This window comes from Chlamydotis macqueenii, chromosome 2 (assembly GCF_036417535.1).
Source record: "Chlamydotis macqueenii isolate bChlMac1 chromosome 2, bChlMac1.mat, whole genome shotgun sequence".
In the NCBI taxonomy this organism is placed as follows: domain Eukaryota; kingdom Metazoa; phylum Chordata; class Aves; order Otidiformes; family Otididae; genus Chlamydotis; species Chlamydotis macqueenii.
The window spans coordinates 54,290,968-54,314,654 of record NC_141557.1 but is presented as its reverse complement, the minus strand read 5'-3'; the positions used below and the strand labels follow the sequence as shown (position 1 = coordinate 54,314,654).

The window sequence follows — 23,687 nt, the reverse complement described above, 5'->3', positions numbered from 1 at the left end:
TTTAAAATTATTTACATTATTCATTGTTATGTCTTCCTCTGAAGTTTTTATCTATAGAGCCTTTTATTCTGAAAACTCTGTGAAATGAAGAAAATAATTCCATCTCACATTTTATGATATTTACGAACTTATACACGAACCATAATTTCAAATACAGAATCTGAAAAAATGCAGGTACTCTGTTTCCCTCAAGTTATAATGATCGTGTAAACAGATGTTTCAAAAATCAAGAGCACTCAAAATTAAAACTTCCTTTGACATTGTAGATCACTGAATTTTAATTGAATTTCATTGCAGTTTTAATTCTTATATAACGGCTCAGTTCATCTCCAGTGTTTACTGCCTTTTGTGGTCACTGACATTACATCAGGAATGCAGTTCAACTACTGCATCAAGTTGTCAAGGTAATAAGTCAGCACGAAATGTATGTCCTCGCCATTGCTTTATTTCCATCTAGTGACTCAGGTCCACTCCGCATTGCAAAAACGCCATCACCACCAGAGGAGGTCTCTCCCCTGCCTAGCCCTACTGCTAGTCCCAATCATATGCTGGCACCAACATCTCTGGCACCAGCCCGACCTAAGTCACCCACACAGGTAAGCAGAAACCTAGTGGGAGAAACTGGCCTGTTGTGCAGTAAAAGATACTGAGATGATGTATCTGGTGGATTCTTGTATCTGGACTGAGAAATGACAGAGAGGCCACTGGCTCTGTTGTACTCTGTTCTGTTCATTGGTTGTTCATCCTTGTGTCACAAGCATGCGTGCAAAGTAGTTTTTATATAAGAGGGAATGAAGAAAGTTTAAGTAAAATTTAAGTGTCTGGTGAACTGGGGGTGGGGTTTGTGGTGACAAAGCAAAACACTTCTTTAAGAGTTACTTAGTCTCTAAGGACTCGTGTCCTACCAGTGATGGTTTGAAAAACCTATTTCTAGGACTCGTGTCCTACCAGTGATGGTTTGAAAAACCTATTTCTAAAGCCTCCTCATGAATTTCAGTAGATTATATATTTCTGCTTTTCACGCATCTTCAAATTTATGCTCACGTTGAAAAAAAATTAGCCAGTGAGTATCACTGGTCTGCCCAACCTCCAAAACAGTAAATAATACAGCTAGTTTAAATACTGCTGTGATAATTACTGATAATTAAAGGCTTATTGGTTGTTATTAGCACTTCTGGAGTCACTCCAGTCACAGTTTGACACTGCTGGAGTCACTGGAGTAATTTCTATTCTCACCAGTATTGGTGAAATAAGAATCAGTTTCATGCATCAGTTTCATCTGTAGCATAGGACTTGTATGTGATACTTCGTGAATGTATCAAAGACTTATGTTGATATTACTGTTGTTTTCAGAACTGAGATAGCTTCAGTGCTGATTTCTATTTCTATGGTGGGAGCACAGCAGAAGAAATTTAGTTTTGCTTTTAGTTACATGTGAGCACACTTGTTTTCTCTGGTCTCCCCAAACGTGACACCTCACTGCTTGAATATTTGTCTGGTAGGACTCAGTTGAGTCTTACTGGAGCCCATGGTGTCACTCTACCACCTGAGGATTTTTTGTGGGTTTTTTTTTCTTGGTATTTTGACAGATTTTAAAATTATCCAATAATATTTGGCATTATTCCAAGAAATTATTTTGTCATAGTTATGTGAATCTCTGGAGAGCAGTGAGAATTAGTAACCTAAGCACCTCTGAGGTGCTGTGGTTCCCAGAGATGATATGGTCTTAGCATTAAGTAGGCTTTAAAGGTAGCAACAGGTGAGCAGGGCCAAAATCCCAAAGCTAAACAGGAATTAACTTAAGCCAAAAAGCTCCAGAGGCCTGGTTCTGTGCAGCATTGTCCTTCCAAGTATGGGCTGCATAAGAGAGGAAGTGTCTTGCACTGTGTGCCCATCACAGCAGAACAAAATCAGCCAAGAAATGCTTTTGTATGAAATCTTAAACCTTGAGTTGGAATGAGTTTGAAACATAGAGTTGCTTTGCTTTTCCTACAGTGTTTATTTCAAGGTATTTGGGGTGAGCAACCAAACAGTTCCTTTCATGGCTTATTCCCACATTTAAGGTGAAGCAGCAGAGGTGAAAACCTAACACAAATTGTTTAGGCCTAGCTTAAAGCTCTTTCTTTTATGCCTGAACTAATCTGTGACATTTTTGCTGTCTGCCTAGCTGAGGAAAGGTCCGCCAGTCCCACCATTGCCGAAGCTCACACCCACAAAGGAGCTGCAACAGGAGAACATCATTAATTTATTTGACGACAACTTTGTCCCAGAAATCAATGTGACGACCCCATCACAGGTAAGCTTCAGAGGATGGTGTATGGGTCCAACTTGCAATCATTCTAAATTGTCCAAGATAGTGGCCTTAGGGCTGATCTCCATGAGGAGGGAGGAGGAGGGTAAAGGTGGAAGGCAGAGGCAAAATTACCATTTTATGTTATTTTGAAAAGGTCACACGTATGGTATTTTATCTTGAACTGGTCACACATAATCCCTCAAAAGGGCTATCGTTGCTAACATATTGAAAAAAATGAGAGATTTCCTGAGAGGCCTGACTAAAAATACTGTGAAATGCAGCCATGTTTGGGGTATAACTGAGTCCAGGTTTCATCAGAAGCTGAGCATTCATCTAAGATGCTTTTTTTTCTTATCTAAAGCATCTCAGGTGGCACTTTACAGTGGTCTTGGTTATTTTTTTTTCTTCCTTGAAAACTATAAAAAGTATTGATTTTTTCTTTTGAGGGATTTAGAAAAAATGGAACTTGGCTGTTTTAATAAACTCTTTGCGAGTATAAAAGGCTACTCCAGGTAGATTAATCATTCACTTGGTTTTGACTCATAGAAACATTACTTACACAGCAGAGAAGTGGTCAGAATTATTTTTATCTCATTGTTATGAAATTACGAAGTTTTTAAAGATTACATCTAACAAACAGAAAAGCCAGAGTTGTGTAAAATAAGTCTGTATAATTTGTATTCAGTTAATAGCTTTTATGCAGTTATGGTAACTGCTGGTTGTTCAATAATGGACCTTTTCTATTATGCTAATTACAACTGAAATCTGAGGCTATGTCTGATAGACTGGAGAGAAACATGCAGATCTGAAGCTTATGCAGCATGTTTATGAATTTTTGTTTTCATGTGAATTATTGTTTTTGTACTAATTCATTTGACAACATGGGAGAATGTAAGCACAGCAATGAAAAACAAAATTATTTTAGAGAATTTGAACATGTGATGTTTTGTTTTCTTGTGAAGGGGAGAAAAAGGCATTGCGGTCCATAGGGATCTACTTGGAAGAGGAAAGAGTTATTTATGGTTAAGTCCCCATGCAATTAAAGAATTAATGGCAGCTCACAGTATGTGGCCACTGCTAGGCCCTCCTGCTGAAAGGAGGTTGCAGGTCTGTTGCATCATTGTACCCTGACTTTATGGGAGTTACCACTTTGGCAGCGTGAGCCGTGACATCAGCGGTAAGAGTCGGCTGTAACCTATGGATTTGTATTTATATACTCTGGCCCCCTGCATTAAATGCTGTATGCACCTAACCTTCACCTGTCAGGCCAGCCAGGGAAGCAGAAATGGAAATGATTTGTTTTTCCATTAAGAGCTGACACTGGAACAGGCCTTTAAATGAGTGTAAGTCACATTTCCAGAATTTTTATGGTCTTTCTACCAGAGATTGGTATAAAAATGGAATGGCGCAATAAAGGTGGAGCATGCTCCTGAGAACTGAAATCTTTCCCTTGTCTGTCAAGGAAAAATTGATCTCCTCTCAGTGAGTGATTTATGTCCCTCTCTCCTCCACAGTCGATGACCTGGGAATGACCTAAGCTGTTCCCTGGCCAGCTTCTCATGAACGATCTGTACTTCTCTCCCCTCCACAAAACCCACCCCCATCACTGAGGCATCCTTACTCTGTCTGAGATCTTTGAGTATGTACAGGCATACTCAAGTAGTGTGATGTAATAGGCTTTATATCCTTCTGTAAGAGAACTAGTTACTGAAAATACATTGCTTGAAATCCACAAGAAACATGGGCTTATTCCTCTTGGTGCTTACAGCGTCTCCTGTACTCCCAGAGCCCTTGTTGGGCAGTACGGAGGAAGCTGTGGAGCCTGCAGAACCCTCTAAAGGTACAAGACTTCCCAAAGGACCACCACTGGTGTTCCTGGCACTGTCCTCACGCAAAGGCACAAAACCAACAGGCTGATGAATACAGCTTTGCTGCTTTAATCCCATGTCGCAGAGAGGATTACAAACAGGCCAAACACTGTTCTTCTCTGGTACACAAATAGCCTGTGATTGTTGTTCTTTCTTTACCGAGCAGCATTAATGCATTCAGTGCTGTGCAAGATGCTGAAAGACAGTTCTGCTTGATGCTGTTGAATATTTCGGCTCTGATTCAACAAAGCAGCTCACACTTCCAGTTTATTCATTGTCAAGAATGGATTAAATTACTACTAAGTAAAAGAAAGACGTGAGAAGATGAAAGGATCATTTAGAAATGTGTATTCCTTGCTTTATTTCTTGTTTTCTTCACATCACGTTGCTCCCTAGTGTACAGTTACTAGCTTGGACATTGTAGGCCTTTATAATACGCCCTCGACAGGTACTTAGCATGACTGACTGTGTCCAACAGCTCTGAAGTGAATAACCCATATCTGCTGGGACTATTTCAAGGCTTGTACAGACTGTGTGCAGAGAGGGGGTGGCAGTTCTGTGCCAGTTTCTTGTTTGTTCTGTTTCAGTTTCTTGTGCCTTCTCCATCTCTTGTGCAAAAATGTCCTCTGAGAGGTACAGCCTTGCTTCTGCCATAGCCACCTCTTTCAAATGTGGCATTTATTCATGCTTTGTCATGCTATGGTGGAATTGACACAGGATGACTGGCAGGCCTTTCTGTCAGAGCTTTGTCCCCTATCGAGGGAATTCCTGAGGTTCCTGTTTCTCCTAAATCTCCATCTAATTTGATATCTCAGTTGCTCTGTGTGTTTATTTGTGCTCTATGTGTTCCTGAAGTTACAAGTGTTCCCTTCATTTTGATCTGAGTTAATGGTAATTTTTGCAGTCAGTCATGAGTATCCTGTCACTACAGATACCTTAGCTGTCATCACACATGGCCTAAGTGAGACTTATTCATTTGATTCAGTCCTCATAACAATTTCATTCTCGAACCTCACTGAAAGATAATTAACTTTTCCATCTCCATCCATTCCTGATTGTATGCCAGCTAATGCTCTGGTTTTACATTAAGCTGTGTGACTGTATGAGTACTAGTGCCTCAAGGCACATGTGATGAAATCTGAATACTTTGGGTGAAAGACATGACAGAATTAGCGTAGCGCTGGTTACTGGTGAGAAGGGCTGTTTTGGTTTTGACTTCTTAAAGTGTGAGACCATAACACTGGCTTGAGTGTGTCAGACCAGTTATCCATCATCACCAGTGGCCAAAAGCAGAGGCCAAGGGAAGAATGTAAAACAAAGTAAGCGAAGTTGGTGCTCCTTACATCCCTTTCTCCTATAGTCTCCCAGTCTGCAGCCACTGGCAGCTCAGGGGTTTCCTCAACATGCTTTCTACCTATTTAGTAATCCTCAACAGACTACTTTGCCACAAGTTTGTTCAGTCTTTCAGCACATGTAAATTTTTTGTATTGATGCTACATGATGGCAAGGAGGCCCTCAGCTGAGCTCTGTGCAGCATGGAGTACCACCACCTTTTCTTTATTCCACATCTGTCCCCATCAACTTTGCTGCCACCTGCCTTCCTGCTTTGGAGGAGTCATGGAGCAGTCAAACCCCTGTGGCTGTCACCCTGCTCAAATCACCCCTAGCACTCCTCTTCCAGACTGCAGAGTTGCAGGTCACTCTGTCATTCCTAGCATGGGAGCTGAAGAGCTATTTTGACCAGGTTTTTAGGTGACACAGAGAGCTCAGATGTCTTGTGGCATATAGAAGCCACTAGTTACCTATGTTTGAATATCTGTTTACCAATAGTAACACTAATTTGGAAAGTTTACACTTTTAAATGTTTTAATAATAGAAAGGCTTTGTTTTACTATTTTACTATGATCATTGTCTATATTATTATCTCCTAGTTTTGCTATTCTTACAAGTGTTCTGTTGTTGTAGACTTCCTCTGGCTTACATTTTGGTCACAGTTGGGAACAGGACATTGCACTATGTGATCTGACCCTGTATTACCATTCTTACATGAGAACGTGTTTGGATGAATGTGAATGTGAATGTACGTGAACTATATGTGAATGTATGTGCACAAATAATTTCCCATGGTACTGTTTCCAAACTGAACACTTTTCAAAATAAGATTCTAATGAATACTTTACTATCTGCACATTCTGTACATCAGAAGATAAGCTTCTCTCAGTATTTAATAAACACTGAACAACTAGCAGGAGGCAGTACTAGTCTTGTTATCAAAACCAAGATGCCTGCCGAGAATATTTATCATTAGTGATAATTAAATCTCAGCTACAATTTCACGCTAATTAAAATTTTATGTTGAAGCACACTAATTATTTGTTCATGTTACTTTACAGTGGGAAAGACCTGTAGCCCTTTGAACCGATATATGTATTTATAGTGACCTCAGAGGCCTTGGCTAATTCATTAACTGCAAACAAAAAAAAGGCTCTAACATGTATTCCCGTTTTGTAAGAGCAGGTTGGTGTAGCAAGATTTAGTTAGTGTTACGTAAGATGTTTCCTAAAGTTTAGAGCTAAGGCCAGCATTAAATGTAAATTGGTATTCATGTTCAGAATTGAAATTGAATTCAAATGCATTTATGTCCTTCTATATTGGCTTTTTACTAATGTTTGTGTTTAGGGAGAGATTCACTTATTAGAATGTATGGACATTGAGTGCAATTTATGTAATTCTTAATTTTCATGTCTGTCTTAATGCGTTTTAAAAGGGCCTTCACAGTCAAACGGTGAACGCTCAGCACTTTTTTAAAAGGGCTGCGATTTCTTTAGCCTGAAAAGGCAAAGTTGCACTACAGAGAAAACAAAGGCATCATAAGAGTGAAGCTCATAAAAATAAAATTCAAAGTTACGCTAAAGCTCAGGAAGGTCTTCAGAGCTTCCTCCCCTCCTGGCTTGCACCACTGCTAGAAAGTCTATGATTTTTTAATTTTTTTTTTTTTTTCTTGGGCTTCTTAACATTTTGCTGCCCAGGGCAGCTTTTAAAAGATTGGTTTTTCAAGAGTTATCTTTCTCTTCTAACAGAATGAAGTTCCTGAAGCTAAGAAAGAGGAATCTTTGTTAGATTTGGACTTTGACCCTTTCAAGCCCGAAGTTGTATCGACAGGAGTTACTCATTCACCCGTGTCTCAGGTATCTCTTTGCCTCCAAGTAGGCAAAGCACATGAACGCAACATGCTGTGTTTGGTAGCAAAGATTTGCCTCATGTACTAATGAGCGGTGTACCTGCAGTGTCTGAAAAACTTTATTTTCCTGGGCACCTCTAGTCAATCATCTGTCTTTTCCCTTCAGTAACCTTGTACCTGATGTACTGGAAGGAGAGGAAATTGTCAGGTGGTAAAATGAGATGTTTGCCAATGAGAATGGTCGCTGGTACCTTGGCCTTGACTTCAGCATGCTGTTATTTTCCATCTTTAGAATAACTCGTAGTGCCAACATTATAATTCTTCAGCGCCTGTTTTTCTGACAATTTTTCTCACCTGGCTTTGACTCTTTATGTCTGCAAAGATGCCTCAGGGGACGCAGGTCTCACGGAGTCAGCATGCAATTGCTTTGCTGTGATGGAGTTTCTGTACCAAGCAGTGGATATGACCTGAGTGGTTTTGCTTTTATAAATCTATTTTAGACCTAACCTCAAGGAAAATGAGAGGATGGAGTAGGATGTTTCCTTGCAGGATATTGCGTTAAAGAAATTCTGCATACTATGGTTATATTTGCCATGGTAGTTTCTTGCAGCAATATGAAAAAAAAATCAAACCAAGAAAAGTAAAAGAAAAAAAAAAGACTGATACATGAAGTTGTTGATTTTCATTGCCTTACCCTAAGGGACCTGCTATTTTAAGATCTAGAACTCCCTCTCACTACCCATAGGGCTGATAGTCCAGTAGGGAAGTTCTCCTGGCTGGCAGAGCTGTAACTCTGTGTTGTACACCGAGAAGGAAACAATATTAACACACTGTTAGCAAAACCTGTTATCCCTGTGGCTATCGCTAACCTGACTTGTACTGTGAGACATGAGAGGACTAATCAGCCTTTCAGGAGTGCACCACTGGAAAAGGAGTGAGAAGACAAGCTTTAAGGGTGAGTGTCGTAGTTCAGCCCCAACAGGGACCAGACTACGCAGTCTCTCTCTCACTCCCCCCACTCTCCGAGAGAATAGGAGGAGATTTGACAAACAAAAGAAAACCAGGGAAAAAAAAAACCAAACACGCGGGTTGAGATTGAACAAAAAGTAAATTTAACAGTAATGACAGAAGAAAACAAGACAGTGATGGAACACAAATACAGTATAATAGCTCACAACAGATCTCCACATCCAGTCTCTTCCAACTAGGAGGGCCTCCCTTCAGCACCCTCCTCACTTATATACTGAGCATGATGTCAGATGGGATGGAATAGCCCTTTGGCTAATTTGGGTAAATTAACCCCAGCTGTTAGCTAATTAGTTAACTATCCCAGCCATAGGGGCTACCAGCTTCAGTTCTCCACCCAGCTCAGGTAAATATTAACTCTATCCTGGCCAGAACCAGGACATTATCCACCCCTTATTCCATACCATCTACATCATGCCCAGATCCTACACTTTCCAATTAATCATCAAATTTTTCTTCCTTTTATCTACTTGTATGCAGACACACAGATGTAACTCTCTTAGTCCATGGTCCATCCTTTCAAAAGGTCTGTTGAGTTTATCCAGTCCATAACTTTGGGCTCCATCTGTCATAACAGGCTCTCAGCATAGGACAGATGACACAGTGTTTCCTCAGGTAGTCTGTCTGGTGCAAGTGACTTAGCAAGTTCATAGTCCGGAGACTGAAGATCTGTTGGCAGGTGCTAGTAGCAAGAGCCAGTTCTGGTTGCATCACTGCTGCAATTTTTCCTATTTTATTAAAGTTCATTCTTTGTTGGTATAAACGATTTTACTATAATACTTTTGACACAACATAAGTATCTCAGGGCGTGGAGCAGGAAGAAGCAAGGAGGGACACATAATAGCTAGATAATGACATACAGTACTGTATAGTAACCGACATCAAGCACTTCAAATTATTGGCTCTTTTCACCTAAAATTAGATCTCCTTGAGGTACACATCGGACTTTCCCATCCTCCTGCATTACCCACCAAGTACACCCAGGTCCTTGAGCAAAAGCAATCCCATGCATGGGTTTGCCTTTGCCCAAGGGAGAAATGACCCAGACTGTCTTCCCCAGTATATTCCTTACATGCACCACAGGGACTTTATCCCCTTCTACAGTATGTAGAAGTTCAGATTGGGCAGGGCCAGCTCGATTGGTGGACCCCCGAGTGTTGACTAGCCAAGTGGCTTTTGCTAAATGTTTATCCCAATTTTTGAAGGTTCCACCACCCATTGCTTTCAGAGTTGTTTTCAGCAGCCCATTATACCTTTCAATTTTTCCAGAGGCTGGTGCGTGATAGGGGATGTGGTATACCCACTCGATGCCATGCTCTCTGGCCCAGGTATCTATGAGATTGTTTCGGAAGTGGGTACCATTGTCTGATTCAATTCTTTCTGGAGTGCCATGTCGCCATAAGACTTGTTTCTCAAGGCCCAGGATGGTGTTTCGGGCAGTGGCATGGGGTACAGGATGTGTTTCCAGCCATCCAGTGGTTGCTTCCACCATTGTAAGTACATAGCGCTTGCCTTGGTGAGTTTGTGGGAGTGTAATGTAATCAATTTGCCAGGCCTCTCCATATTTATACTTCAGCCATCGTCCTCCATACCACAGAGGCTTTAACCGCTTGGCTTGTTTGATTGCAGCACATATTTCACATTCAAGGATAACCTGTGCAATAGTGTCCATGGTTAAATCCACCCCTCGATCACGAGCCCATTTGTATGTTGCATCTCTCCCCTGATGGCCTGAGGTATCATGGGCCCACCGAGCTAAAAATAGTTCACCCTTATGCTGCCAGTCCAGATCCACCTGAGCCACTTTAATTTTAGCAGCTTGATCCACTTGCTGGTTGTTTTGATGTTCTTCAGTGGCCCGACTCTTGGGTACGTGGGCATCTACGTGACGTACTTTTACAACCAGATGCTCTAACCGGGCAGCAATATCTTGCCACAGAGTGGCAGCCCAGATAGGTTTGCCCCGACGCTGCCAGTTGCTCTGCTTCCATTGCTTTAACCATCCCCACAGAGCGTTTGCCACCATCCATGAGTCAGTGTAGAGATAGAGCACAGGCCATTTTTCCCGTTCAGCAATGTTTAAAGCCAGCTGGATGGCCTTCACCTCCGCAAACTGACTCGATTCACCTTGGCCTTCAGCAGCTTCTGCAACTCGTCGTGTAGGACTCCACACAGCAGCTTTCCACTTCCGATGTTTTCCTACAATACGACAGGACCCATCAGTAAATAGGGCATACCGCTTCTCATTTTCTGGGAGGTTGTTATATGGTGGGGCCTCTTCAGCACGCGTTACCTCTTCCTCTGGTGGCTTTCCAAAATCTTTGCCTTCTGGCCAGTCTGTAATTACTTCTAATATGCCTGGGCGATTGGGGTTTCCTATTCGGGCCCGCTGTGTAAGTAGTGCAACCCACTTGCTCCATGTAGCATCCGTTGCATGATGCGCAGAGGGGACCCTTCCTTTGAACATCCAGCCCAGCACTGGCAGTCGGGGTGCCAGGATGAGCTGTGCTTCAGTACCAATCACTTCTGAAGCAGCTCGAACTCCTTCGTATGCCGACAGGATTTCTTTTTCGGTTGGAGTATAGCAGGCCTCAGATCCTTTATATCCCCGGCTCCAAAACCCAAGGGGTCGACCACAAGTTTCCCCTGGTGCTTTCTGCCAGACTCCAGGTAGGGCCATTCTCCCCAGCTGCGGAGTAGAGCACATTTCTTACCTCTTGCCCTGTCCGGACTGGCCCGAGAGCCACCGCGTGAACAATTTCTTGTTTAATTTGTTCAAAAGCCTGCTGTTGTTCAGGGCCCCATTTAAAATCATTCTTCTTTCGGGTGACTTTATACAGAGGGCTTACAATCATACTATAATTTGGAATATGCATCCTCCAGAAACCCACAACGCCCAGGAAAGCTTGCGTTTCCTTTTTGTCAGTCGGTGCAGCCATAGCTGTTATTTTGTTGACTATATCTATTGGAATCTGACGACGCCCATCTTGCCATTTTATCCCCAAAAACTGTATCTCTCTTGCAGGTCCTTTCACCTTACATCGTTTTATGGCAAGCCCAGCTTTCAGGAGGATTTTAATTATTTTCTCCCCTTTTTGAAAAGCTTCTGCTGCTGTGTTGCCCCATACGATGATGTCATCAATGTACTGCAGGTGCTCTGGAGCGCCACCCTTTTCCAGTGCAGTCTGGATCAGCCCATGGCAGATGGTGGGGCTGTGTTTCCACCCCTGGGGCAGTCGATTCCAAGTGTACTGGACGCCCCTCCAAGTGAAAGCAAACTGCGGCCTGCATTCTGGTGCCAATGGGATTGAAAAGAACGCGTTGGCAATATCAATGGTGGCATACCACTTGGCTGCCTTGGATTCCAGTTCATACTGAAGTTCTAACATGTCTGGCACAGCAGCACTGAGTGGTGGTGTTACCTCATTCAGGCCACGATAGTCCACTGTTAACCTCCACTCTCCACTTGATTTTCTCACTGGCCATATGGGACTGTTAAAAGGTGAGTGGGACTTGCTGATCACTCCCTGGCTCTCCAGCTGATGAATCAGCTTATGGATGGGGATCAGGGAGTCTCGGTTGGTGCGATACTGCCGCCGGTGCACAGTTGTGGTAGCAATTGGCACCTGTTGTTCTTCAACCTTCAGCAACCCCACAACAGAAGGATCCTCTGACAGACCAGGCAAGGTGGACAACTGTATAATTTCCTCCATCTCTAAAGCACCTACACCAAAAGCCCACCGATACCCTTTTGGGTCCTTGAAATATCCCCTTCTGAGGTAATCTATACCAAGAATGCATGGAGCATCTGGGCCAGTCACTATGGGGTGCTTTTGCCACTCATTCCCTGTCAGGCTCACTTCAGCCTCCAATACAGATAGCTGTTGGGATCCTCCTGTCACTCCAGAAATACAAATGGGTTCTGCCCCATTATATCTTGATGGCATCAAGGTACATTGTGCACCAGTATCCACTAGAGCTTTGTACTCTTGTGGGTCTGACGTGCCAGGCCATCGGATCCACACAGTCCAATAAACTCTGTTATCCCTCTCCTCCACCTGGCTGGAGGCAGGGCCTCTCTAATCCTGGCCACAGTATTCATTATTCATTTCTTTTAAATATGCATGAGAGGTCCCTTCAAGAGGGTCAGAACTAAAGCTATTCCTTCTACGCTCCCTATTGGAGACTGGTGCAACAATTTTCCGGGGAGAACTTCTGTTTGCAATGGTTTTTCCACGCAACTCACGTACCCGCGCCTCTAGGGCGGAGGTAGGCTTCCCATCCCACTCCCTCATGTCCTCTCCTTGGTCACGCAAGGTAAACCACAGGGTACCTCGCCGCGTAAACCATCTCTCTTGAGCAGGGAAACGTTTACTCCTAATAGCTGAAATATTGGCCCGTACCGGTGGGGAATGGGACATATCTGCTTTGAATTGCTGGAACTCCTGGGATAGTTTCTCCACAGCCGAGACACAGGCCCTTAGGGAGGAAGACAGGCTTTCCTCGTACTGCCGGAGTCGGCCAGCCAGTTCATCCACTGTTTCTTCCTCTCCATCTTTCCAGGTCATAACTGCCAATGAGTTGGCATATGATGATGGTGCACTTCGAACAAACTTCCGCCACATTTGTCGTGTGCACCTGACTTCATCTGGATCCTTAGGTAACTGATCATTGTCCAGGTCATCATAAATAATCTCCAGCACAGCTAATTCCCTCAGGTACTGGATACCCTTCTCCATGGTAGCCCACTTGCCTGGATGACACATTATATCCTCCTTGAAAGGATACCTCTCCTTCACACCTGACAGGAGTCGCCTCCAGAGGCTGAGGGCTTGTGTCCCTTTTCCAACTGCTTTGTCAATGCTTGCTTCTCTAGAAATGGATCCCAGTTGCCTAGCTTCTCTGCCTTCTAATTCCAAGCTATTGGCCCCATTATCCCAGCACCGCAGCAGCCAGCTGATAATGTGCTCCCCAGGATGACGGCTAAAATCTTTTCGCATGTCTCGCAGCTCGCTCAGGGATAGAAATCTGGTGCTCACTGTCTCCTTTAGGAGTTCTTCCCCTGAGGAAGAGCCTGCCTGCCGAGTTCTTCCTAGGCATGTAGCAAATAAACCTTCCTCTTCTTCCTCCTGCTCCGTCCTAAAAGGGGCTTCTTCTTCCCTCACTAAACGAGCTGACTTCCGCTTCCAAGTCTTCTTGGATACAGGGGCAACTGAAACTAGCACAGGTTCACCCTCTGATTCAGCTGCAATGCCTGTTGCTGGGGTTTGAGTACCTACATTGCAGGTCAGTTTGTTCTCCCTCACACCATGTCACGTATTAGTATCTTGCCTTAGGGTAAATCTCGGGAGGAGATTCCCAAAAAGTGGGTTTGCAGCTCTAGACAAGACTTGGCACACATTCAAAATACATAACAACAACATCATAGTGGCTTGAATATCCCCCAGATCTTTAAAGTTCTCAAAAAGTGGCTTAACTACCCTGGAAGTGAAAGAATTCGGGAAGCTGTCCACATAGGAATACCAATTTATCTCTAAGGCCATTGATGTCACCATGTCATAGATGTATATGGCATAGTATAACAGAAGGATAATTCTCATCATTTTCCCTGAGGTGATAAACACCACCACTGGGAACACATAGTACATATAGGAGCGTAGACAATACAACAACATAACCAACCACTGCAACATCATGACCAATAACTGACAACCAATACAACAAGCACGTATAAACAAATTTTTTTCAAGCAAAAAAAAAGAAAAAAAAAGTCAGATCTGTTATTATCTCAACCCTTCGAGCCCCACGTTGGGCGCCAAAATAACTGTCGTAGTTCAGCCCCAACAGGGACCAGACTACGCAGTCTCTCTCTCACTCCCCCCACTCTCCGAGAGAATAGGAGGAGATTTGACAAACAAAAGAAAACCAGGGAAAAAAAAAACCAAACACGCGGGTTGAGATTGAACAAAAAGTAAATTTAACAGTAATGACAGAAGAAAACAAGACAGTGATGGAACACAAATACAGTATAATAGCTCACAACAGATCTCCACATCCAGTCTCTTCCAACTAGCAGGGCCTCCCTTCAGCACCCTCCTCACTTATATACTGAGCATGATGTCAGATGGGATGGAATAGCCCTTTGGCTAATTTGGGTAAATTAACCCCAGCTGTTAGCTAATTAGTTAACTATCCCAGCCATAGGGGCTACCAGCTTCAGTTCTCCACCCAGCTCAGGTAAATATTAACTCTATCCTGGCCAGAACCAGGACAGTGAGATAGTCAAGGTTCTCTGCTGATCTCTTCCTCAGTTAATTAATTTCGTATTTGGTATGCAGTCCCAGTTTATGTAATAAAATCCATAGTGATCTCTGATGGGTTATGCACTGTCAGAACTCCGAACGTTAGCTGAAATTTCTCATTGTGGTTCGCTAGGAGAAGTGTTTAGTTATAGCAGAGGCTTTGTGCATCTTACTTGTTATTTTTCTTGCTCCCTCTAAACAGGGAAAAATGAGGAAGGGGAGCAAAATTCCTTGACATTCAGCAGTGATAGAAAACTCTAGCTGTGACTTTGCTAATTCTACCCTTTCAGCTTGTCTTGTAATAATGCTATCCAAAGACTTTTGTGACAGAACATGTTTGTCTTGATGTCATATTGTATAGATTGTAGAAGAGTTTATTAGTTTAGTGAAAAAGTTGTTTTAAATTCAACTGTACCATGAAATACAGAATATAATTCCATGTATTGTAAAGTACATTGTAAGTTTTCATCTAGGTCCATAGGAAGCATTCACTAAGCGCCTTCAGTCTCCCCACACCTTTCACCTTTCCTCCCAACATATGTATATGAGAAAGCCTGGTCCACATCCACAAAGGTGTATACGTGAGTCAGAGCACTGTGTTTTTAGAAGAAGGGAATACAGCCCTGCAGTCTGGGTATCAATCTAGCTGGATGTGGCAGGGTTATTGCTATGGTAACATAGGCAGAATGAAACCCATGGTTGCAGTCTTTGGAGAGCGCTATGCCACCTTGCAGGGAGATTAAGAAGAAAGCCTTAAGTAGTGTTTCTATATGTGGATAGTTTTTTGCCTCAGTCACAGATATTTCCCCTCAGCAAACTGCTGAAGTAGTGATGTGAAGACAGGAGTAGTCATCCATGCCACGATGCCTCAGAAGGCCTGGCATGACTTCCCTGTCGATAATTTAATTAATTACCTCCGTCCGCTGCTCTGCCAGGGTGATCAGACCACAGTAAGTGAGCCCCGGTTTGCCCTTCCTCACTTGCTTTTCTGTTTCCATGGCTGCTTCAGAAGTAGCCTTTCTAAATGTGCCTGGCCCTCGCCTCTGTGTGCTAGCTGTGGTCTGTCTCACCTTTCCCTCAGTTTGTTCCTTCCCCCTCACGCTCAAAGTCTCACAAGCAGTGAAAGGAAAATTAAAAAAAAAAAAACGAAAAATGAGCGATCAATCTCTCCTTCCATGGAAGTCAGTAGGACATCTAGGGTTTGTACCAGTTAGCACTGTAAGAACAGACCTATCAATTTTCCTTAAAGCTTGAAAGTTCAGCTAATGATGTTACAGTGGAGTAAGCAGGTACACTTGTGAATTTCATCCACAGAAGAAGCACGTACCTGGACTTAAACCAAATTAAACTGCTTCTTGCAGGGGGGTTGGACTAGGTGACCTTTAAAGGTTCCTTCCAAACCAAACCATTCTATGATTCTATGATTGCGAAATGGTTGTTCATGTTAATTTACTGTAAATCTGAGTAGTGAGTTATGACTGTGTATTTGTTCATGAAAGCAGAAGTTGTCCAGAAAGCCATTCTGTCCTTATAAAATAAGAAACAGGCAAGAAAAGAAGCTAAATGCATAAATCCTCTCTCTCTGGCAAATGCTAGATGTCACATTCAACATTTGCAAATATTTCAGGAACAGTTTTACCTTTTACTTTATCAACGTCTTTAGTTTTTGTTTTTCATGGACTTTAACCTAGGTGAGAACATAGTAGATATGTTTTGAAGCACCTCAGACAGCTTTTGAGACCAACCAGCAGAGTCCCTTCTCATGTGGCGAGCTATTAATATTTGGCATGAAGTCTGCTGCTTTTCTTTCATCTGTCCATTCAGCCCTTCTGCTGACGGGTCACTAACATTCATTACTTAACAAACTGGACAAGAAAATGAAAACATTGATCAACTTTCTTGTTTTCTTTCCCAAAAAGCATGCCATTTTCCTTCCTGGTGTCAAAGTTATGAGAAAACCCACTTGTTCTCAGTGGATTGCTGGATCATTTTTTAAACAGCTGAAAAACCTGACCTCTGTAAGCTCTTTAAAGCTTATACCTTGCAGAGACTTCTGTACCTGTTGAAAATCATTCAATCTCCAGCTCAGAATCCAGGTGTTGCTTAAGCACAGGGTGGTGTGAGTTTGATGGAAAGCAACAATTGCTTTGGAGTGGGAAATACCACAATCCATTGCATACTGCCCATCCAATTTAACCAAGAAAGTATGTTATGCAGATAGGTACCCACACACACATGCACTAGTATATAAAATATGTATGTATTATAAATATGCATATAAATTATCTCTTGTTAGTTAATGCACATAGTTATGTAGCATGTTGAACATACAGTATATGAACAGTATTTTTCTAAAAGCCTTTTTTTCCTGCTCCTTTTTTCAGACATTGCCATGGGATCTATGGACGGTAAGCCTGAAATTTATCATTGTGAACTGGGATATTTCTGTGCCTCTGATTTTGTAACACCTTAAACTGAGATTTACAATGCTCTTTACCAAAAGCCAAGATAAAGAATTTACAGAGCATGACAAACACTTTCAAGTATGTGAAGCCCCTGGAGATCTTTTAAAACCAACAACAACATAAAATAATCTCTGTTGCTTGGCCTACAAAACCAAAATGATGTCAGAAATCTAGGCTAATAAGATTCACAATCATTATAGCTAAGCGTGTGTTGCTTTTATTCTCAAGCCTGAATTACAGCTATTAGAGGGTAGGAATGGATGCTAGTCACCTGTTTTAATTATCTGAAGGTGTAGTTCCTCAGGACTTTAACCCAATGGACAACCATTTTCTCAAAATTCAGGAGTGAAGAGGGAATTTAACTTATCTTTATTCTTATTCACAAAATAAGCTGCTAGTTTAGAAACTGCACGAATAATTCCTTTGTCCTCCTGGTGCCAGATCAGATACAATGATCTGCTGGAAGAAAACAACTCATTTTTGTGAGCTTTCTTTTGACTTTATGTCATGGAGATATCTGGGTTGACTTGACGTGGAGTCTGGTACGCTCATTTTTGACCTTTTGCAGATTCAGCCAACACAGAAATCTGTGGATGCTTCTTGTGCATTCAGATTTGCAGCACTGGTTTGTGAATACATGACATATGTGATGTATATTAAATGCTCATCTCTTTCTATTGGGAAAGGTTAAATAAAGCCTGAAAAAAGAGTCACGTATGTAGGCTAGCCAAAATTTAGAGGCTGCCAATATCTAGACTAACTAAAATAACACAGAAATATTTCAAATGTATTGCTCTAAACTTACATTAGGTGGCTTTATCAATGTCTTCCTTTTACACGGTTTTATTTATAACTTGTTAATATTACAGATGTATTCTGTATTATAATTATTTTCCTCTTTGCTCTAGTGTAAAAGAAAAAGAGTAAGTAGTGAGTTTCACAGCTAAACGTTTGAAATTAGGGATACTCAATCTTGTACTGAATTTCTCTTAATAAATTGAGTGCAGAGTAGTTGATCTTCCTTGCAGCATTTGTATCTGTTCAAAGTGGCAGCGTAGCAGCTGGCTTTGTGACTTGATACCTTACTCTGCGTGGATGTAAATGCCTCTGCATGGCACAGGGTGATAGAGAATCAGAGCTGCACGCTCAGGGCCCTTTGTGCTGCTTGAGTGATGCAGCGATGCCTTAGTGTAAATACAAGCAAGCCCCGCTCCCACTTGAATTACTTCCTTCCTTGTTCACCGTCTTACAGAGCAACCCCTCTTTTCAATTGAGATGTAAGAGGGTACATGCGATAAAAATGTCAGTGGCTGACAGAGCAAAGCAAGGTGTGATGAATATTCAACGTGCCTGTAAAACTTCTTTTATAATGTAATCCAGAGGCTGGAAGTGTGGCTTAAATTCAGGGGCCTGTGGTTAGTCTTCAGTGGAGTGGCAGGAGAGGACCTGCTGCTTCTTCCCCATGCCAATTTGGTAACTGCTATTGGTTAGAGAACTGCTAATTAAAGAAATGCTCCTGTAACAAAATACATCATGTTCTTATTTTCTGTTTTATACATTTTATTTTCTTCTATACAGACAAGCAGCGAATTGGTGCAGCCGGTAAGCAAACCTTTCCCCAAAATCGCACCCCCACACTAGAGACATGCTTTAATCAGTGTGGTGTTATATATAGTTTTCTGATTTTGTCTATCAGTGCTGCTCTTTTCCATTGCAATCTGCTGCCTTCAGATGTTGCAAACCGCATAACTTTTCCTTAAATGGCTTAATTTAGTCACTTTCATTCTTTAAATTAAAATTGCTCTAGTAAAATATAAATTTTGTGTTTTCTCATCAAGTCCGCCTTTATCTTTTTCATCTTGTGTTTTTTCTTTGCTTTTCTGTCTGCCTAAAGCCTGATTCTTCAAAAAGTCTTTCCCTGTGTAACCTGGTCATGGAGGAAAACCCCAACAGTGGGTCATCAGAAGATGTTAACAGATCTCAAACTAATCTAGGTTCATTCAACTGGGGCCTAGATCTTAGCACACCGAGTGTCAGCCGGGAAATTACTGCAGGCAGTTCGTTGCTTTTCCCTGGGGCAGAGCAAATCTCAAGCACATCCACGGGTGCTCTGCCTGCTAGCGTTTGGCCTGTTGTAGGTGAGCAGGAGGATGCTGCACCAGGGCCAGCTTCTGTAAACGAAAACCAGAGAACTTCACTGGAGGACCAGTTGGATGCCAAAAATGTCCCATGGGAAGATGTGACCAGTCAGCCTTTAGAGAACATAACCAGTTTTGAGACACCCGTCCTGGGAACCGATAGTTTGTTGGATGAACCCCTCCCATGTGATGTGCAAAAGGCAGAGGAAGAGCAGGAGGAAGAACAGCGGGCAGGTGTCAAACCAAGTGAAAAGGTAGAGACCACAGCTGTTAACTACAAGGAGGTAGAAGGTACAGAGGAACTGGAAGAGCAAGGTTCCAAAACCAAAGGAAATAGTGAAGCAGAACTGCATAAGGGTTTAGCAAAATCAGATCTTGAAATTTCAGTCAGCACAGAAGTAGAAAATTTATATGAGTTGGAAGATAATGATGGGGATGCTGGGAGAGCTAGTGGTGCTAACCTGGAAAACCTTAGGGAAGAAGAATTCAAAGGGGTTGGTGTCACTGAGGTGGCAGATGGAGAAATTCCATTGTTGAGTACAGGGCTGGAAGGTGGGGATAAAGTAGTAGTGGACAACTGTAAAACCATAGAAAACACTGATGTTGAACCTGAGAGAGTCTTTGGTATCTGGGATCAGGACCATGAAAGGACATTTGAGGATGGCTTAGACCAAACTGACAGTGGCACTGGAGAGAGTACATCCATGGAATGTATAAACATGACAGCACATGTTGACCTAGAGGTTACTGACCACACAGAAAAGGACCCCGCAAATACTGGAAATGTTCTGTGTGATGCTGAATTACTCAGTACAGAAGAGTCTGGTAAAGAAACTGAAGACAATAGTGTCAGCCTCCTCCCAAATGGTAGTGCTGCTGCTGAAGGTCAAGCTGCTGCTGAAAAAGAGCAGGCATTGCTGCCTGAGACAGCTGATGCTGCTACCACAAGCTGCGGTACTCCTTGCCTAGATAATGCAGAAGACCAGGTGACAGGTAGGGTGCCAGCAGCAGTCACTGAAGAGCATCCTACTAGCAGTGGTGTTCCTGAAGCCTTGGAAACAGACCCCTGGCTGGCAAACTGGGATCCAACAGTTACTAATGATTCCTGGGGTTTTTCTAATCTATCAGATGGCCAAGCCAATGGACTGGATAATTGGCCTTTTTTCCCCAAGCAGGAAGACTCAGAGGAAGGTAACATGGAAAACGTTTGGTTAGGCATTAGTGATAAATGGTCTACACAAGACCTAGGAGGGACTGATAACAGCTGGGGAGAAGTAGGTGTGAGCACAAGCAATAAAAGTCAGATGGCACCAATAAAACAAGGCTTGCCTGGGGAGCAGACAGGTATTAGCAATCCTGGACCCAGCAAGGAAGTAGCTAGACCCTTGGCTCTGTTTCAAATGGGAAATTCCAGAAATGCTAGCACCGAGAGTTCAACTAGTCCTAAAGACAATGAGACCAACAACTCAGATTTATCTGAAGATGAAATTGCTAACCGGAGATATGGATTATTGTACCAGGAAATTGAGGCTGATAAAGAAGAGGTATCTACCCCAGTATGTAGCCTAGTCTAGACAAAGAGTTCCTTAGGCCATGCATAACCTTGTCGTTTAAAAACAATCCGTTTGTGTGTTTCCCACTGCCCCTCCTTAGCCTGTGCTATTCTTTTTTTTAAAAAGTGCCATGCAACTGCTCGTAGTGTGGTGCCCTTCAGCCGTGTAATGAAGCAGGCTGACAAAACTGTGTTCCAAAATGGTGAATGAAGCTTTGAACTGTGAAGGCACATTGTGTCTCGCAGGTTTCGTTTTTATATGTATAACTTTAAGTGCACCTACTCTTTTTTTCCTGATTATTATTATTATTTTGTAAAAATGCTTAAGTTATTCTGCTTTTTGTTTTTGTTGTTTTCTTTAAGCCTGTGATACCTGTTATCAAATAGCGCTGTTGTAAAATTTCTTGCTGCCTTACCCTTCATTTTATTATTTTTCTTTTTTTTTAATGTCCAGCCTACATTTTTATTTTGCAAATAAAAATGTTTTGACTCATGTTCTGATTTAGTAAACAAATGATAATTTGTTCCAATCTTCACTTCTACTTAGGCTTCCAGCACAGCATTTAATGGATTTGCACAGGTGAGAAATAAACACATTTTGATATTATTTTTTTCTGTGCTATTGGGAAGGTATTAGGACTGGCTGTACAGTTTCAGGAAATCTGTTCTACAAATGAGCTGCAAAGCAATGTCATATTGACTCAAAACCAAACCTTGCCTGTTCTCACAGATTATCTCTAGATGTTACTAGAATGATGCTAATACTCTTGGTACTCTTGGCCTGACTGAATTTAATAGCAAAAATTCTACTACCTTAGTGGGACTGATTTTTTTCCTCCTAAAAGAACTGGTTTAGCTTTTTTTATTGTGCTCTTTTGCGGATTTTTATCACAATCCCAAAATCCTGTTAAGTATAGTTTCCTCAGTTTCACATACTTTCAATGACTCAGTGTGTTTGTGTATGAAATGAGTTTTATTTGTTTCTGCATCTTTGTTTTCATTTAAGATATATCTTAATCTGAGTGTTAAACCTAAATTATTTGTTTGCTGCTGTGCTGATGGTGAGACTGTGTTAGGCATCACAGAGACGCAGCGTGTGAAGATACCATCTTTATTCTTTCAGATTCCAGGGCTGTGCCAAGATCCCAAATTTCAGGTGGATAACCTGCAGCCTCATAATTTCCTGCATCCTTTTAGAGACTGGCTCATCCACAGCATACCCTCTACACCTTTTTTTTAAAAGCACCCAAAAAGACTGACCTTGTACAAGGATGGAAATGAGTCTTCCAGTGCTTAACCATTCTGCTCTAGGACATCTAAATTAAAGGAGCCAGAAGGAAGGGGCAAACCATAAGGCTACCACCTCTAATAATTAAGGCAAAATGTTTGCCCCAAGGAAATAAAAATTTGCCCCTACTGCAGCAGGAAAAGGTTTTGGCCCATTAGTATTTTGCAAATTTAATTGATTCTGAATGCAAGATGTTGGAAAACATCTCCATAATTGTACCTTCTTAATGCAGGTAATATTTTGTATCTGTAATTACTACAGTTACTATTCAAGTAAAAGCCCAGAATCAAGAGGATGTGAGAGCAACTTAGATCTAGTGTATTCCCCAGGCAAGGGCGCATGTAGTCTGCAAAAAAGATTCTGAGTTTCACAATTTAGAAGTGTGTTGTGCCTGGAACAGTCCTTGCAATTCGCATGTATTTAATGAAGATTTTTTTCACTGCCTTTAATAACATCACAGGGTTTAGAAGCATAGAATATACAACTGAAAAAGGAATATCTTGGATATTAATAGTGCTCAACTAATAATTATTATGAATATCTACTTAGATTATCTATTTGTTATCTTATTTTATGTGAATTTATTTAATACTTTACCTGAACAAACCATTAAAAAAATCAGGTCTTTGATAGACATCTGTGAATATCCCATCTCTGGTATTTTTTGATGATTGTTTTTCATTTCTCTATCTAGGATACCTCTGCATTTACAGTGCAATCAAATGAGAATGTGACAGAGCCTGTGGTAAGTGGTGGCTTTTGCTTCTTTTGTAAATGACTTGTAAAAAATGGCACCATTTTTGTTTTGTGCAAAGATATTTTCTCCTTTTTTATGTTTTCCATCCTCTAAATCACAAAATCTTAACCTGGAAGAGTTGGTGGGTAATAATCATTATAGTTGTAGATCTTCAGTCACTGAAACAATCTTTCACAAGGACAGCACAGAGAAAAAGAAAAGAAAACCAGGATATTCTAAGATATGTTTACTTTTCAAAGGTGTATTCAAACAGGTTGTTCATTTATTGCGTTTAAGAAAGACAAGAATGAGTACTATAGTCCAGTGTACAGCAAGCAGGCTGTTTAAATGTCTTCAATATTGCTCTAGTTTTACATACTCTCCACATATTAATAGTAGGCACAGTCTACTTCTAAGGAGTTGAGAATATTTTTGGAAGTGATCATACCTGGGCAGTTTCTTAGTTTCTCTTACAGTCTTTGGTTAGCTTGGAGTGAGGATGTGGAATAGCAGCATGGCTGGGTGAGTGCTAGAGCTACTTAATAAGCAGCAGAGTGATACTCAATATTATTTAATGTGGCTTTTGTATAATGCCTCTGGTGGTGTTTGTGCTTATAATGGTTACTGAATATGGTGAGAGTATTTTTAATTTACTAGCTGAAGTGTGATAATTAGTCTGAAGACAGCTTGTCAACAGGTGACTCGAAGCACATCAATGCAATCTGCATTATAACTTCTTACCTGTGATTTTAACTCTGAAAGTTTCTTCTAGCATTAAACCTCAGAAAAAAATCATTAGTCATCTTACCTGGGATAAATCTACTTTGCATTTCTCATT

General features: G+C 41.7%; 1 protein-coding gene across 3 annotated transcripts in view; it reads left to right on the top strand.

Moving 5' to 3' along the window:
• Window positions 1-23,687, top strand: part of AMPH (amphiphysin) — a 135,169-nt gene that overhangs the window by 86,421 nt on the left and 25,061 nt on the right. For 2 of the 3 annotated variants that reach the window (XM_086741697.1, XM_086741696.1), the window contains exons 10-16: window positions 458-596; window positions 2,168-2,296; window positions 7,242-7,349; window positions 17,055-17,078; window positions 18,714-18,737; window positions 21,373-21,405; window positions 22,808-22,858. In XM_086741697.1, coding sequence (XP_086597823.1) covers window positions 458-596; window positions 2,168-2,296; window positions 7,242-7,349; window positions 17,055-17,078; window positions 18,714-18,737; window positions 21,373-21,405; window positions 22,808-22,858 — 508 coding nt within the window. Of the gene's footprint in view, window positions 1-457; window positions 597-2,167; window positions 2,297-7,241; window positions 7,350-17,054; window positions 17,079-18,713; window positions 18,738-19,029; window positions 20,818-21,372; window positions 21,406-22,807; window positions 22,859-23,687 lie in introns of all 3 variants that reach the window. The other variant, XM_086741695.1, reaches the window with a different exon arrangement.